At 40.2% G+C, this 18,231-nt stretch overlaps 1 protein-coding gene across 2 annotated transcripts; it reads left to right on the top strand.

Annotated features, from left to right (window-relative positions):
* The first annotated feature begins 4,767 nt into the window (after window positions 1-4,767).
* On the top strand, window positions 4,768-18,163 carry usf1 (upstream transcription factor 1). Of its 2 annotated transcripts, none has more exons than XM_079271727.1 (11): window positions 4,768-4,783; window positions 5,693-5,737; window positions 5,845-5,894; window positions 6,548-6,660; window positions 12,806-12,913; window positions 13,882-14,038; window positions 15,028-15,115; window positions 15,229-15,287; window positions 15,382-15,476; window positions 15,986-16,114; window positions 17,458-18,163. In XM_079271727.1, the coding sequence occupies exons 2-11, from the start codon at window positions 5,730-5,732 to the stop codon at window positions 17,545-17,547; spliced, it is 897 nt and encodes a 298-aa protein (XP_079127853.1). In that variant the 5' UTR covers window positions 4,768-4,783; window positions 5,693-5,729; the 3' UTR covers window positions 17,548-18,163. The 2 variants fall into 2 exon arrangements, with proteins under 2 accessions (XP_079127853.1, XP_079127854.1); XM_079271728.1 differs by lacking the exon at window positions 4,768-4,783 and adding an exon at window positions 4,947-4,982.
* The last annotated feature ends 68 nt before the right edge of the window (window positions 18,164-18,231 follow it).

An 18,231-nucleotide genomic window follows, 5' to 3' on the forward strand; every position in this document is an offset into this window, starting at 1 on the left:
ACTCTCACGACTTTCTAAAAATACAGGCACGTCAAGGCCCATCGTAAACATCTTAAAGGAACGCTAGCGTTGGCTGAAAACCTCATATCTACAAACCTCAACACTCAGTGTCTCGAGTTCCGTCAGTGTTCTGGAGTTTAAAAGACAAATTCTGTTATATTTAATTACTTGTGTTTGTACATTCTTCATAAAACAATCAAAGGGTTTCATTAGTAACAAGATTGCAAATTGGATGGTGAAGGTTTTCAGTCAATGTCAAATAAAACAGAGTCTGATGAATGATCAAAGTTGTGATGTCAATTTATTTATTTAAGAGAGCATGTTCACAGACACGTATTGCAGTCTTGTGATAAATGCCCCCGAATCATCTCCGTACATTTTTATGTTTATTTATAGGCTCACATTAGCCCCCCCCCCCCCCGTTCAGTATCACTCTGAATGGGAGCAGGAGAAAACCCTAAATGAAGCTCACATTAGCCCCCCCCCCCCCGTTCAGTATCACTCTGAATGGGAGCAGGAGAAAACCCTAAATGAAGCTCACATTAGCCCCCCCCCCCCCCCGTTCAGTATCACTCTGAATGGGAGCAGGAGAAAACCCTAAATGAAGCTCACATTAGCCCCCCCCCCCCCCCCCCCCGTTCAGTATCACTCTGAATGGGAGCAGGAGAAAACCCTAAATGAAGCTCACATTAGCCCCCCCCCCCCCCCCCCGTTCAGTATCACTCTGAATGGGAGCAGGAGAAAACCCTAAATGAAGCTCACACATTCAAATGATGATCTTCCTTCCTGCCTTTCTCTCGCTTTCGTTTGTTTTCCTTTCTTTTTTGTCATCATCTTGAGCAACTCCGTTTCTCGATGCTCCATCTTCTTGCCAAAGAACCCTCTGCGCTTCTGCTTTTGTTCTAAACAGATGTCCTCCAGGAGCTTGTTGACTTTGTTCAACCTTTCTATTTCTATCAGATACCTCTCAGTCATGATCATGTTTTTAAACTTCCCCTCTTGGTGTTCCGTTTCCACCTGTCCCAATTTCTCGCTCAATTCTTGTGTTTTGGCCAGCTCCTTTTCAAAATTCTCTTTGAGGGCTTTGTGGTTGGACTGCCAAGCTGCTATTCTGTCGTTTATGGTCCATTCTTTCTGTGCCAGGTCCGTGGTGGACTTCTTCTCCGGAGCGTCATACTTTTCCTGCCAGGTTTTCTCAAGCTGGAGGAGTTCAACTTCTTTCCTGTTCAGCTGGCATTTCTTAATTTTGAGCTCCTCAAAAAGACTTTCCTTTGCTTTTCTTAGATCCAGGATCTCAGAGTCCCTCTGCTGGATCTCAGAGTCCCTCTGCTGGATCTCAGAGTCCCTCTGCTGGATCTGTTCCTCCATCTGGTTCACCTTCCTCTGGTGCTCAGCCTGAAGTGTGTTCAAGCGGTGTTTTGTCAGAGTGTTGTATTTAGCAAGCTCCAGAGCGTGGCGTTTAGCAGTCAACTTATTTATCATGCAGCTGATCTCTTCAATAGATTGAGTGAGAGACGTTTCCAGAATACAGGTATGTACTTCTTGGGGATGTCCATGAAGATCCTCATCCTCATTTGTTTGGTTGTATATTCTATCCATGGAACTTTCTGTCGCAGACATGATACAAAAACGTACTTTTACTTGATGCAAAAAAGACTTGTCTGTTTAAGACTGTAGAAGCTTTGGTGGACTGTGGAGTGAATGTGTGAACTGTGGGTCAGTTGTTTTTATGTCCTCTCACAGAGTTCTTTATGATGTCACAGAGAGTTCTTTATGATGTCACAGAGAGTTATTTATGATGTCACAGAGAGTTCTTTATGATGTCACAGAGAGTTCTTTATGATGTCACAGAGAGTTCTTTATGATGTCACAGAGAGTTCTTTATGATGTCACACAGAGTTCTTTATGATGTCACAGATGGAACCCAGCTGCATGTACAATAGCATTCCATCCCCATGGATACATTAAGGACTACAAACCAACATGGCGTCCAGTCAAAGACTACACTGTAAAATGTGATTTTACTTGTTTGTTAATTTTAGAATATTATTCTGTCAGTATGACAAAAGATTATTGAAGTTGTCGTGATAGCACGGAATTACTAGTTAGCAACATCTCAATGACAAAACAAATGTTAACCTGAAAATTCACATTTAACTGAATTAGTAGTGTAAATCAACTTGATTAAGGAGGTCGTCATCACATTTTTGCGACTGTTATCAAAGTGCATTATGGGAAATCGGCGGGCGACGTTGACTTTCCTCCCGTCCAGTCAGAGTGGGCCCCGGGACACTTTGTCCTTGAAAAGTTGGGCCCCGAGGTCAAAAAGGTTAAGAACCCCTGCCCTAGTGGACACTAGAGAGAATGCAGCTTTAACACATGAAGCTTTGACTTGACTTTCGTTGTGGCCTGCTCTTAAAACAAAACCTCAGAAAACACTGGACAGCACCCGAGGTTTGATCCCGAGGAGGGAGAGAACCAAGTAATCTGAAAGATTTGAGGAGCGAAGTAACCACTGAGCTAAACCAGTGCGTTTGTGTTAACAGGAAGTAGACTTTATAAAGACTCTGTAGCTCCTGATAGGAAACATCCTCACTGAGCTAAACCAGTGCAGCAGTTTTAATGTGAAACTGTCTTGATGAACATGAGAGTGCTGCAGAGTCTCCTCTGTGTTCCTGATGACGCAGCAGACAGCAGCAGTCTTTATAAAGTCTACTTCCTGCTGCTACAGATGCACTGGTTTAGCTCAGTGGTTACTTCGATCATTTCTCCTTCAGAGAATCCGACTCTCCTCCCGTTCGCGGGATCGAACCTCGGGCGCTGTCCAGTGTTTTCTCTCCCTCTGCTCTGTGGTTCTGTTAAAGACTCATGAACACCAGAGACACCGAGTGAAGCCGTCTCTTTGTGGTTCATCCTCCGTAAACATTCTCCACCTCCAGTACTGTTTCTGCCAAATAGTTTAAAGTAGACTTGAAGAACAGATCCTCTCTGGTTCCTGTTATTCTAGTCTGAAGAAGAACATGTGAGTCTCAAAGTTTTGTCCTAAAAGCAGACAAAAACAAAAGTGAACTCAAAGCTGAAGTGTCTTCAAGCTTCCATCACCATCTTGGTTTTTGGTTGTCGCCATCTTGGATTTTTGCAACCAGAAGTGACACTATAGAGGGCGGAGCTAAGAACAAGTGAACCCTTAATGATACATATTTATGACCAAAATGTTTCAATTACCTTTCATGAAGTGAAAACACACTGTTAAAGGGTTAAAGCTGAATAAATATAGAACGGACGACTCCCAGACCGGACAACGTCTCTGCTAGAGACCTGTCAATCACTGTGTAGCCCCGCCCTAAAGCATCCCCTGCTTTATGGTCTGTGTGACTCTAAATGGACCATAATGTACTCAATGAACATCATGCTGTATTGGAGAAGACTTGAAACTAGAGATTGAGACATAAACTCATGTTTACAATGTTTACTGAGGGAATAAATCAAGAGAGAAGTAGAGTCATTTTCTCATAGACTTCTATACAACCAGAGGAGTCGCCCCCTGGTGGACACTAGAGAGAATGCAGCTTTAACACATGAAGCTTTGACTTGACTTTCGTTGTGGCCTGCTCTTAAAACAAAACCTCAGAAAACACTGGACAGCACCCGAGGTTTGATCCCGAGGAGGGAGAGAACCAAGTAATCTGAAAGATTTGAGGAGCGAAGTAACCACTGAGCTAAACCAGTGCGTTTGTGTTAACAGGAAGTAGACTTTATAAAGACTCTGTAGCTCCTGATAGGAAACATCCTCACTGAGCTAAACCAGTGCAGCAGTTTTAATGTGAAACTGTCTTGATGAACATGAGAGTGCTGCAGAGTCTCCTCTGTGTTCCTGATGACGCAGCAGACAGCAGCAGTCTTTATAAAGTCTACTTCCTGCTGCTACAGATGCACTGGTTTAGCTCAGTGGTTACTTCGATCATTTCTCTTTCAGAGAATCCGACTCTCCTCCCGTCCGCGGGATCGAACCTCGGGCGCTGTCCAGTGTTTTGTTGTCACTAACATTTAATATTTCCTCTGCAGCTGTATTTGTTGTCTGATGTCACAGTGATGGTGTTGAAGAATGCGTAACATTAAAACACCGTCAGACGTCCAGCTGATCGTGAATCCTCTCGGCCTGCATTCTTTTAGTTTTTTATAGAAAGGCTCGCAAGATTGAGGTTTTCCGGTTGTAAAATGTCAAAATAAAGCATTTCCAAAATGATTTTATTACAGTAAGTTGTGCAATATATTTAAGAAAATTAGTTGCATTGTATTGTTCTGTCAGAGCAACCTGCCATTCAAAGGATATCAAAAAGCAAATTTGATTGTTAATGAGTCAGCTTTATTATGGGGAAGTATGCATGCACATACAAGGAATTTTACGCAAATATTATGTACACAAGTACTGGAAAGTATAAGTAAATAGAAGTAGTTTATAAATAGATACAAAGAATCAGCAATGACCAGCAGTAAAACATGAATTTTATATAATTTATTTCGGGTTTTTGAATTCTTCCGTTAATGATGAGGTAAATCCGAGTGTTCCTGAACGCCCCATCTCCACCAAATAAATGCGGCAGTATCGACCACAGACCGTGGGTCAGATATTTGTATTTCGTTGCTTGATTAAAATATATTTCAGAGAGTTATCAACTGATCTGGAATCAGGATTATTATAATTCCCTATCGCGCATGCGTACAAGCCGACACCCGACGCTGTGCTCTGTTGACAAATATCAGGGGGCGGGACCACTGCGGCGTAAGTAGATCTTTGTTCATACTGCAGCGTATTCTACGTAATTCAGCACTTTGTGTGTATTTTAGCTCTTTTAATATAATTTGAGATTTGCTTGTATTTGCTTTTGGCGGGAAACTGCGCTCACAAAGTTAGCGGAAATGGGGAAAGTGCTTCGTTGAACATCTGTAAAAGAAAACCGCTGTAATGTAGCAGAGAAAAGGTAGGATCCGGATCAAGGTGGATAAAATGAGTTGTGTGACTTCCGGTTTGGATCACCAAATTAAAATAATAATAATTACTTTATTTATAGCACCCTACAAAGTGCTTTGACAGACAAAGCAGCAAAAGCAAAGAAATAATATCAACAACAGAAAGCTCAGTGAGACAGTCGATACGATACAAATAAACTAATAAATAAATAAATTAAATAATACAGATATATATATATATATATATATATATATATATATATATATATATATATTGTAAAATCATTAAGTAAAATCAACAACTAAAAATAAAACAGAAAAGCGACGACATCACCTAAAAGCCAGTCTTTAATGTATTTTAAGAAGTACGTGTTTCATTTTTCTTAAAGATTTTTTGAGTTTAAGCGCACAACAGTTAACAATCCAGACTGCATGTTTGAATTATATTAATTAAATATCATAATACTGTTTTTCCATCACACACCAGAACGCCCCCGCGACTCTTTCGTTGTTCTTAGATACGCGCTAAACGTGATGCTTTTATTTTGAAGGCACACACAGACAGTTTCCGTGGCCACCCGTGATAACGTCCGCCCACTTGACTCAAATCGACGAAGACTAAAGCGACCTAAACAAGCCGGTTTTCAGACGTCCAGGTTCATCTTTGTCGCTGCTCGATGTTGTTGATCAAAGTCTTAAACTCATGAGCTTGTTTCTTCAGTCTGAGGCGGTGTCCTCGTGCAAGACTGTCGGCAGACATGAAGAGGTGAGTGGTGACGTCAACGGTAACGGCACGCGCCATTGTCAACTAATACCATTTATTATTTATTATTGTTATTTAATTTAACTATAATATGTTTTTAATATGTGCAGCCAACAGAAAAGCCCTGAACCAGATGAGAGTGTGACTGTCAACGAGGAAGGTAAACATATTATTTGTTAATGTCACTGTCTTAACTGTGTTATCTAAAGTTATTTAATATGTACCAATTTAATTTAATATTTTGTTCAGACCGTTTTGAGTCTCGCAGCTGTCTTTTATTTGATATATTTTTAAATATTAGCCTTGTATTTTTTTTACCTGTTTTATTCTATTTTAGCTTGTTTTTATTGTTTATTCTCTTGGGTGTGAAATTAATGTTTTTAATTTACATATTATTTTTATGTTGTTTTTCTTTTGCATTTGATGTTTTATGAAAGATAAAATAAGATAAACTTTATTAATCCTGAAGGACATTTTTGTGCCTGAGTTTTATTAAAGATTACAACAAAAGAATAACAAACAAAACAAAAGAATAAATAGAATAAAGCACTTTTCATTGCCTTGTTGCTGAAATAGGCTTTATAAATAAACTTAAATTGTCTTTGAACGTTGAAAAATCATTGATTTGTGTCCAGGCCTTTAATATTGTGTGTCTCCCCATGAGTTCATGTAATAACACATTTATAACCATAAACACTGCTAGAGCCCACATGGCTGTGTGTTTGTACCTGAAACACTAATAATATGGTTTTTAATATCCTTAAAGCTGATTTTATTTTGAACGACTATAAAGTTGACTTCGTGCTCCTTCAGGCTCTGTAGCCACGGCGGAGGACCCGGCGGCCATCGCCACCATCCAGTCTGCTGCCACCTTCACCGAGCAGCCCGTCAAGTACCTGTTCAAGACGGAGGGAGCCGGAGGCCAGGTAGGAAGAAGTACTTCTACAACATACAGGTAGGAAGAAGTACTTCTACAACATACAGGTAGAAAGAAGTACTTCCACAACATACAGGTAGGAAGAAGTACTTCCACAACATACAGGTAGAAAGAAGTACTTCCACAACATACAGGTAGGAAGAAGTACTTCCACAACATACAGGTAGAAAGAAGTACTTCTACAACATACAGGTAGGAAGAAGTACTTCCACAACATACAGGTAGGAAGAAGTACTTCCACAACATACAGGTAGAAAGAAGTACTTCCACAACATACAGGTAGAAAGAAGTACTTCCACAACATACAGGTAGGAAGAAGTACTTTCACAACATACAGGTAGAAAGAAGTACTTCCACAACATACAGGTAGAAAGAAGTACTTCCACAACATACAGGTAGGAAGAAGTACTTCCACAACATACAGGTAGAAAGAAGTACTTCCACAACATACAGGTAGAAAGAAGTACTTCCACAACATACAGGTAGGAAGAAGTACTTCCACAACATACAGGTAGAAAGAAGTACTTCCACAACATACAGGTAGGAAGAAGTACTTCCACAACATACAGGTAGAAAGAAGTACTTCTACAACATACAGGTAGGAAGAAGTACTTCCACAACATACAGGTAGGAAGAAGTACTTCCACAACATACAGGTAGAAAGAAGTACTTCTACAACATACAGGTAGAAAGAAGTACTTCTACAACATACAGGTAGGAAGAAGTACTTCTACAACATACAGGTAGGAAGAAGTACTTCCACAACATACAGGTAGAAAGAAGTACTTCCACAACATACAGGTAGAAAGAAGTACTTCTACAACATACAGGTAGAAAGAAGTACTTCTACAACATACAGGTAGGAAGAAGTACTTCCACAACATACAGGTAGAAAGAAGTACTTCTACAACATACAGGTAGAAAGAAGTACTGATACAACATACAGGTAGGAAGAAGTACTTCTACAACATACAGGTAGAAAGAAGTACTTCTACAACATACAGGTAGGAAGAAGTAGTTCTACAACATACAGGTAGGAAGAAGTACTTCCACAACATACAGGTAGGAAGAAGTACTTCTACAACATACAGGTAGAAAGAAGTACTTCTACAACATACAGGTAGAAAGAAGTACTTCTACAACATACAGGTAGGAAGAAGTACTTCCACAACATACAGGTAGAAAGAAGTACTTCTACAACATACAGGTAGAAAGAAGTACTGATACAACATACAGGTAGGAAGAAGTACTTCTACAACATACAGGTAGGAAGAAGTACTTCCACAACATACAGGTAGGAAGAAGTACTTCTACAACATACAGGTAGAAAGAAGTACTTCTACAACATACAGGTAGAAAGAAGTACTGATACAACATACAGGTAGAAAGAAGTACTTCTACAACATACAGGTAGGAAGAAGTACTTCTACAACATACAGGTAGGAAGAAGTACTTCTACAACATACAGGTAGGAAGAAGTACTTCTACAACATACAGGTAGGAAGAAGTACTTCTACAACATACAGGTAGGAAGAAGTACTTCCACAACATACAGGTAGGAAGAAGTACTTCCACAACATACAGGTAGAAAGAAGTACTTCTACAACATACAGGTAGAAAGAAGTACTTCTACAACATACAGGTAGGAAGAAGTACTTCCACAACATACAGGTAGAAAGAAGTACTTCTACAACATACAGGTAGAAAGAAGTACTGATACAACATACAGGTAGGAAGAAGTACTTCTACAACATACAGGTAGAAAGAAGTACTTCTACAACATACAGGTAGGAAGAAGTAGTTCTACAACATACAGGTAGGAAGAAGTACTTCCACAACATACAGGTAGGAAGAAGTACTTCTACAACATACAGGTAGAAAGAAGTACTTCTACAACATACAGGTAGAAAGAAGTACTGATACAACATACAGGTAGGAAGAAGTACTTCTACAACATACAGGTAGGAAGAAGTACTTCCACAACATACAGGTAGGAAGAAGTACTTCTACAACATACAGGTAGAAAGAAGTACTTCTACAACATACAGGTAGAAAGAAGTACTGATACAACATACAGGTAGGAAGAAGTACTTCTACAACATACAGGTAGGAAGAAGTACTTCTACAACATACAGGTAGAAAGAAGTACTGATACAACATACAGGTAGGAAGAAGTACTGATACAACATACAGGTAGGAAGAAGTACTGATACAACATACAGGTAGGAAGAAGTACTTCTACAACATACAGATAGGAAGAAGTACTTCCACAACATACAGGTAGAAAGAAGTACTTCTACAACATACAGGTAGAAAGAAGTACTGATACAACATACAGGTAGAAAGAAGTACTGATACAACATACAGGTAGAAAGAAGTACTGATACAACATACAGGTAGAAAGAAGTACTTCTACAACATACAGGTAGAAAGAAGTACTTCTACAACATACAGGTAGAAAGAAGTACTTCTACAACATACAGGTAGAAAGAAGTACTTCTACAACATACAGGTAGGAAGAAGTACTTCTACAACATACAGGTAGAAAGAAGTACTTCTACAACATACAGGTAGAAAGAAGTACTGATACAACATACAGGTAGAAAGAAGTACTTCTACAACATACAGGTAGGAAGAAGTACTTCTACAACATACAGGTAGGAAGAAGTAGTTCTACAACATACAGGTAGGAAGAAGTACTTCTACAACATACAGGTAGGAAGAAGTACTTCTACAACATACAGGTAGGAAGAAGTACTTCTACAACATACAGGTAGGAAGAAGTACTTCTACAACATACAGGTAGGAAGAAGTACTTCTACAACATACAGGTAGGAAGAAGTACTTCTACAACATACAGGTAGGAAGAAGTACTTCTACAACATACAGGTAGGAAGAAGTAGTTCTACAACATACAGGTAGGAAGAAGTACTTCTACAACATACAGGTAGGAAGAAGTACTTCTACAACATACAGGTAGGAAGAAGTAGTTCTACAACATACAGGTAGGAAGAAGTACTTCTACAACATACAGGTAGGAAGAAGTACTTCTACAACATACAGGTAGGAAGAAGTACTTCTACAACATACAGGTAGGAAGAAGTAGTTCTACAACATACAGGTAGAAAGAAGTACTGATACAACATACAGGTAGGAAGAAGTACTTCTACAACATACAGGTAGGAAGAAGTACTTCTACAACATACAGGTAGGAAGAAGTACTTCTACAACATACAGGTAGAAAGAAGTACTTCTACAACATACAGGTAGGAAGAAGTACTTCTACAACATACAGGTAGGAAGAAGTAGTTCTACAACATACAGGTAGGAAGAAGTACTTCTACAACATACAGGTAGGAAGAAGTACTTCTACAACATACAGGTAGGAAGAAGTACTTCTACAACATACAGGTAGAAAGAAGTACTGATACAACATACAGGTAGAAAGAAGTACTGATACAACATACAGGTAGGAAGAAGTACTTCTACAACATACAGGTAGAAAGAAGTACTTCTACAACATACAGGTAGAAAGAAGTACTGATACAACATACAGGTAGTAAGAAGTACTTCTACAACATACAGGTAGGAAGAAGTACTTCTACAACATACAGGTAGGAAGAAGTACTTCTACAACATACAGGTAGAAAGAAGTACTGATACAACATACAGGTAGGAAGAAGTACTTCTACAACATACAGGTAGGAAGAAGTACTTCTACAACATACAGGTAGGAAGAAGTACTTCTACAACATACAGGTAGGAAGAAGTACTTCTACAACATACAGGTAGGAAGAAGTAGTTCTACAACATACAGGTAGGAAGAAGTACTTCTACAACATACAGGTAGGAAGAAGTACTTCTACAACATACAGGTAGGAAGAAGTATTTCTACAACATACAGGTAGGAAGAAGTACTTCTACAACATACAGGTAGGAAGAAGTACTTCTACAACATACAGGTAGGAAGAAGTACTTCTACAACATACAGGTAGGAAGAAGTACTTCTACAACATACAGGTAGGAAGAAGTACTTCTACAACATACAGGTAGGAAGAAGTACTTCTACAACATACAGGTAGAAAGAAGTACTGATACAACATACAGGTAGGAAGAAGTACTTCTACAACATACAGGTAGGAAGAAGTACTTCTACAACATACAGGTAGGAAGAAGTACTTCTACAACATACAGGTAGAAAGAAGTACTTCTACAACATACAGGTAGGAAGAAGTACTTCTACAACATACAGGTAGGAAGAAGTACTTCTACAACATACAGGTAGGAAGAAGTACTTCTACAACATACAGGTAGGAAGAAGTAGTTCTACAACATACAGGTAGGAAGAAGTACTTCTACAACATACAGGTAGGAAGAAGTACTTCTACAACATACAGGTAGGAAGAAGTACTTCTACAACATACAGGTAGGAAGAAGTACTTCTACAACATACAGGTAGGAAGAAGTACTTCTACAACATACAGGTAGGAAGAAGTACTTCTACAACATACAGGTAGGAAGAAGTAGTTCTACAACATACAGGTAGGAAGAAGTACTTCTACAACATACAGGTAGGAAGAAGTACTTCTACAACATACAGGTAGGAAGAAGTACTTCTACAACATACAGGTAGAAAGAAGTACTTCTACAACATACAGGTAGGAAGAAGTACTTCTACAACATACAGGTAGGAAGAAGTACTTCCACAACATACAGGTAGGAAGAAGTACTTCTACAACATACAGGTAGAAAGAAGTACTTCTACAACATACAGGTAGGAAGAAGTACTTCTACAACATACAGGTAGGAAGAAGTACTTCTACAACATACAGGTAGAAAGAAGTACTTCTACAACATACAGGTAGGAAGAAGTACTTCTACAACATACAGGTAGGAAGAAGTACTTCCACAACATACAGGTAGGAAGAAGTACTTCTACAACATACAGGTAGAAAGAAGTACTTCTACAACATACAGGTAGGAAGAAGTACTTCTACAACATACAGGTAGGAAGAAGTACTTCTACAACATACAGGTAGGAAGAAGTACTTACGAGTTTTTCTTATTTTGTTGCATTACAACCTGGAGTTCATCTGGATTTGTGAACATCGGTTCGTGTTGAAGCCTCTCAATACGATACCTCCAGAAGTCACATAATTAGTTCAATATAGTCCACCTGTGTGCACTCGTTAGTGTCAAGTCATGTAGCGGAAGAACCAGCTAAGACCAGGACCAGAACTCAGGGACCAGCTAAGACCAGGACCAGAACTCAGGGACCAGACAAGACCAGGACCAGAACTCAGGGACCAGACAAGACCAGGACCAGAACTCAGGGTTATCTTTGGTCTCTTAGCAGGTTTGTCGTGGAGTCGTTCTCGTATTATTTGTCATACCGGACTGAACGGAGACTCGTGGCCGACACACAGGTGAGCGGTCTGTAACTACACGTGTCCTCTGAAGGATCTGATTAAAGTCTAAAAACGAGTTTGTTCATGTTTTCATTTCATCGATTTTGACCATTTTTGCATCGGTTCGTTCCATAAAATCTGAATAAAAATCCATTTAAACTTCAGGCTGTAATGCAACACGATAGGAAAAACACAAAGAGGTGAATACTTGACAACGCAGAGTCTCTCAGGTGTTCCTTCACATCTGGTTCCACATTCTTTGACTACCTGAGCTGTTAGTTTAGTTTATTTATTTATCTTGCACAATTTAAACAATAAAATAAAATAAACAAACACAACAGAGATAAATAATATCTCAGTGCAGGAAGAGGCCAAAGGCCAACTGGGCTTATTTGAAGCCTCCAGCGTTTATCATATTACAGAGGATGGATATTCTAGCTGTCGACATGTTCAACATCAGTACGTTGATGTCGGTCTGCGACTCGCTCACCTTTAGATCCGGGTTCATGTTGTAGATTAAAACTGCTCAACAACATGAATGAATGTGTTCTGCTCTGACAGCAAACTGATTCATTACCTGGTTCACATCGTGATAGTGTGTCAGCATCACATTACCCCCCCGGTCTCAGTACCCGTGACCCGCTTAGACCTAAACCAGTAGAAGTCAGGTCCGAGAGCTCTGCCGCGTTGTGTAAACACGATCATCTGTGACTGCGTCTCGTCCAGGTGACCTACCGAGTGATCCAGTTGTCCGATGGACAGCTGGACGGACAGACGGACGCGGCCGTCAGCCTGGTCACCGGGTTCCCAGCAACCAGTCAGACCGTCACTCAGGTGAGCAGCGCCGGGAGCTCTGGTTCGTACTCGAGGTCTGAGAGAAGAGTTTCTGTAACTCGTGTCGAGGGTTTTACGTTAACGGACAATTCGCTTTTAGAAGCTTTAGAAACCGGAAGTGTTAAAAATCGACATGTGAGTAAATACGTATCAGACAAATCAAATAGTTGACAGGATGTTCAACCGTTGTTTCTTTATAACATTTAATCCTTCTTTCTTTACAGGGTTAGTATGAAGGTAATGAAGTCGTTCATGAATATGAGTTCACACATGATTATAATCCTCTATTGTGGAGGTTAGTTTCTATCTGTTACTCTCGTTGTCTTTTTCATTCTTCACAGTTCGTTTTGTTTGTTCGTCCTCTGGTGGCTCAACATCCTGTAAACTATTTGATTTGTCTGATAAATATTTACTCGCATGTAGATTTTTAACACTTCCTGTTTCTATAGAATCTAAAAGCTAACTGACCATCTTTGTACAATCCCTAAACATCTGAAAGGTGTTTTTATCGGTTCATATTTGTGACAGTCACGTGGTCGCTCGCCAAGTTACAAAAATTCTGAGGTGCACGACCAGACGCCGGCATGATTCTGTCATTTTGTGTCGTGCGGCTTCATGTCGGCTTCAGTGTAAACTAAGCTTTAGATGAATTCCTGTCATCACTGAAGTCTATCTGGTTATTGCTATATTCTATGATGGTTACTTACAGTCTTTGTATCCACACTAGTCTGTTGATTTAAAAAGCATCCTCATAGATTTGAGTTTATTTATTTTTCCCAAAATAATGTGTTAATGTGTTAATAAGTAAATGTGTTGAGTTAATGTGTTAATAAGTAAATGTGTTAATTAGTTAATGAGTTCATGTGTTAATGAGTAAATGTGTTAATGAGTTCATGTGTTAATAAGTAAATGTGTTAATTAGTTAATGAGTTCATGTGTTAATGAGTAAACGTTGTCTTTGGTGTCAGGCTGTGTTCTCTCAGCCCGACGGGTTGGAGAGCGATGGCGGCGGCGCTGAGACGCAGTACACCTACTACCCGGCCACCATCGGCGACGCCGCCACCGGCACCATGGTGACCACGGTGCAGGCCTCTGACTCTCTGCTGGGTCAGACCACACCCACCGGTAAATACCGCCGAGACACAGAAACACGGGCTGAAGATTACGCTGTTATGTTCTCGACCAGAAAAAAAGAGTAGAACGGACATTCACTTTTAAGTTCATGTAGCAAGATGGTCAGAGCAGCGGCCGCCGCCATGTTGGTATTTTTCTCAACCAGTGAACAGGAAGTGACCATATATGGACTGAGGAGGAGTGACGTAGAGACGCCGTATAAGTATCTGGTGTTGACCTGTCAATCACTGTGTAGCCCCGCCCTAAAGCATCCCCTGTTTTATGGTCTGTGTGACTCTAAATGGACCATAATGTACTAAATGAACATCATGCTGTATTGAAGAAGACTTGAAACTAGAGATTGAGACATAAACTCATGTTTACAATGTTTACTGAGGGAATAAATCAAGAGAGAAGTAGAGTCATTTTCTATAGACTTCTATACAACCAGAGGAGTCGCCCCCTGGTGGACACTAGTGAGAATGCAGCTTTAACACATGAAGCTTTGACTAGCTAGCTCTACCACATCTCCCAGCATCAAAACAGGAAGTCAGTTCTCAAGTAGTTTTGTGGACGACGAGTTTCAGCGAAGCGTCTCGTGTCATCGCGGTCTAATTCTTCAACTACACAGCGTAGGAAAGCACATTGCTGTCGCCAGATGAGTGACGACTTTGTTCAGCTCATTGTCTGTAACCAGTGTATTAGCTAGCTCGCTAACTAGCAGACAGCAGGCTAGTCAGCTAGCTAGCTTGATTCCACCATTGTTTAATGCTACACTTGTTTCAGACATTGAGACGAACATTGGGCTGGAGAAGGACAAGCTAACTAGCTAACTAGCCAACCATCCGTCTCTTCTTCCCGGCAAATTGTCAAATGACCACAGAGAACAGTGTTGTGCTCCTGTTCTCTGTCCGTCGTGAATCACTCACGCTCATTACTTGGACTTATACTATTGTAATAAACTCATTCCAATCAGCTGACTGTGAGGTTTTGTTTGACAGGGCAGCTCTATGTGATGATGTCACCGCAGGAGGTTCTGACCGGGTGCAACCAACGGACAATCGCACCTCGCACTCAGCCATACATCGCGTAATGACATCATCGTTCAACAGAAATCAACAAACAACGTTTGCATTCTTTAAAAGAATCTCCTTACATCCAGGAAGTGGATCTAACTTTGTTTTAACTTTTTTTTATTTTAGAAAGCAGGAAGCTCCTCGCGGCTCCAGAGACGATAAACGGCGAGCTCAGCACAACGAAGGTCAGGAGTGTAAAGATCTAGATGTGCTTTAACATAAATATCAGAGCAGGTTTGAAGGATTTAGAGGAAAATCACGTCGTCGTTGTTCCAACAGTTGAGCGCCGGCGTCGGGACAAGATCAACAACTGGATCGTGCACCTGTCGAAGGCCATCCCCGACTGTAACATCGACTATACCAAGACGGGACAGGTGAGCTCAGACCTTCATACCGAGAGAGAATGAACCAGTAGAGGAACGTAGACATTCACATCGTAGCGTCAGAGAGGACTCAGAAGACAGGACGGGGTCTGGAACATTTCTTCAGACATCTGCAATCACGTGACATCGTTAGTTAATTTACCTCCTGTGACGCGCCGACCAACCACTGTTTGAAAACCATCACGAGAGTGTGTGAAGCTCTCATGTCGACTGTATTAGTAGGTCCAGAATTAGATGATATATAGACTGACAACAGCTCTATATCACTCCATATAAACTACACAAATACAACTCCAATATCTGGCCTTGTCGTGCTGTTCACTGTCTCTCCATGTTTCTTTAGTTATGTAACTTTACTGTCGTTTATTTGATTTTAACGTTGGAGTTATTTGTAGTTTTGTTGACTTTGTACTGTTGTTTATAGTTTAATGTCTACGTGTGATTGAGAAAGAGAACTCGTCCCTTTCTATAGTTTCTGAGTTGTGTTGTGTGTTTTTCAGAGTAAAGGAGGAATCTTGTCCAAAGCCTGCGAGTACATCAAGGAGCTCCGACAGAGCAACCTGAAGCTGGGAGACGACATCAGCACTTTGGATCGACTCCGGATCGACAACCAGCTGCTCAGACAGGAGGTCAGGGGTCAGCTGGAGTTTAGGGATCATTCCATTTATATATTTGTAACATATTATAAACTCTACAGCACGTACGATACCATTAGCCGATCATTGATGATCCATATTAACAGATACAGATCCCTTTGTTTGATTCGAGCAGCTGGTCTACAAGGATCCACTGTCACAAAAATCATTTAAACGCTCTGAAGTCTGTAAACCATCAACAGATACTAAATGTTCTACTTTTACTTTGTTGTAGTCATTTATAGTGGTTATTCTTTAAAAGATCAGGAAATTAAAGATTGTAATTTTATGGATTTAAATAAATCTCTTCATTATTATGTATAATGATGTATAATAATGTTCTTAGAGCTCGTGTTATGAAGTTAAACATCATAATTCATCTCTAATATCTATTTTATATTCATGTGAAAACATCTCCTTCAAACTACTGGATTTATTCAAGTTCATCACCAAAACTGCATTTTACAGATGACATGTGAACACATCATGATAACGCTACTAGCTCTCCTCATGTTGGTTAGCTGTTAGCGGTGCTGCTAACGTTACTAGCTCTCCTCCTGTTGGTTAGCCGTTAGCGGTGCTGCTAACGCTACTAGCTCTCCTCCTGTTGGTTAGCCGTTAGCGGTGCTGCTAACATTACTAGCTCTCCTCCTGTTGGTTAGCCGTTAGCGGTGCAGCTAACGTTACTAGCTCTCCTCCTGTTGGTTAGCCGTTAGCGGTGCTGCTAACGCTACTAGCTCTCCTCCTGTTGGTTAGTCGTTAGCGGTGCTGCTAACGTTACTAGCTCTCCTCCTGTTGGTTAGCCGTTAGCGGTGCTGCTAACGCTACTAGCTCTCCTCCTGTTGGTTAGCCGTTAGCGGTGCAGCTAACGTTACTAGCTCTCCTCCTGTTGGTTAGCCGTTAGCGGTGCTGCTAACGTTACTAGCTCTCCTCCTGTTGGTTAGCCGTTAGCGGTGCTGCTAACATTACTAGCTCTCCTCCTGTTGGTTAGCCGTTAGCGGTGCTGCTAACGCTACTAGCTCTCCTCCTGTTGCTTTAAACACTGATTGGTTGTTTACAATGAAACATGATCGGAGATCAGACTCTAGAAACACATGTTCTACTGAGTCAGTAAAACTTTATTTACACTGTGATGGTTAACGTTAAAACTTTATTTACACTGTGATGGTTAACGTTAAACTTTATTTACACTGTGATGGTTAACGTTAAACTTTATTTACACTGTGATGGTTAACGTTAAACTTTATTTACACTGTGATGGTTAACGATAAACTGTTTAACGACCTCTACATTCATTATTACTACTTAACTTGTGTGTGTCCTGTGTTGCTCCTCAGGTGGAGGACTGTAAGTCCAAGAATCAGATCCTGAGGAACCTGCTGCGACAGCACGGCATCGTGGGCTCATCCAGCACAGAACCCCAGTGAGGAACCAGCAACGGGCCAAAAGAGAACTTGAGAAATACTTTGAGTACTTTAATTGTGACGGAGAAAACACGAAATAGAGAGAGAGAGAGTGAGGTCATTAATATTCAAGCTTCTTTGCCTCATGACACCTTTGAATATCATCTTTGAAGCTTTTTACAAAATCATTTACCCGGTGAATAAAACCCAATCATAGGAACTTTAGTGAAAGAAGTTTAATGAGTTCCATAAACTGTAAGATTGTTCATTAACCTCCAGCTCGCTCTAAAACACCAACGTCTCATCTTCATCTTCACCTCTGCAGTTCTTCTCTGTATCACATGCACTCATGTTAAAGTCTCAAAACAAACATCGTGTTCATGCTTCCACTTGTTGTCGTCTGATCAGCTGATCGCAGGTTCTTCATCCAGTTCAGATCCTTTTTTTTTTGTATGTTTCATGAAACCTCCCTGGAGACGATAATTACATTGCAACAATGTAACTAAACAAACAAACAGGGGTTTGGTAAAGCATTGCATTGTGGGTCGGTATGTATGTCTTTATAAAAAAGAAAAAATCAAATAATGTATGTATGTCATAAGCCACTTTCAGCTGTGTTTATTAAAGTTAGTAAATTGGTTGTTGGTATGTACACGTGTTTTTTTCATCTCAATTAGAAGTATAGATTTTACAGTATTTGTTTTACTA

Source organism: Melanostigma gelatinosum (assembly GCF_949748355.1).
Source record: "Melanostigma gelatinosum genome assembly, chromosome: 7".
Taxonomy (NCBI): Eukaryota; Metazoa; Chordata; class Actinopteri; order Perciformes; family Zoarcidae; genus Melanostigma; species Melanostigma gelatinosum.

Excerpts from the sequence above, each read along its gene's own strand:
- usf1 (XM_079271727.1), top strand. Across the intron at positions 6,661-12,805 it reads CGGAGGGAGCCGGAGGCCAG|GTGACCTACCGAGTGATCCA; the intron begins GTAGGAAGAAGT and ends CGTCTCGTCCAG. Across the intron at positions 14,039-15,027 it reads GGGTCAGACCACACCCACCG|GGCAGCTCTATGTGATGATG; the intron begins GTAAATACCGCC and ends TTTGTTTGACAG.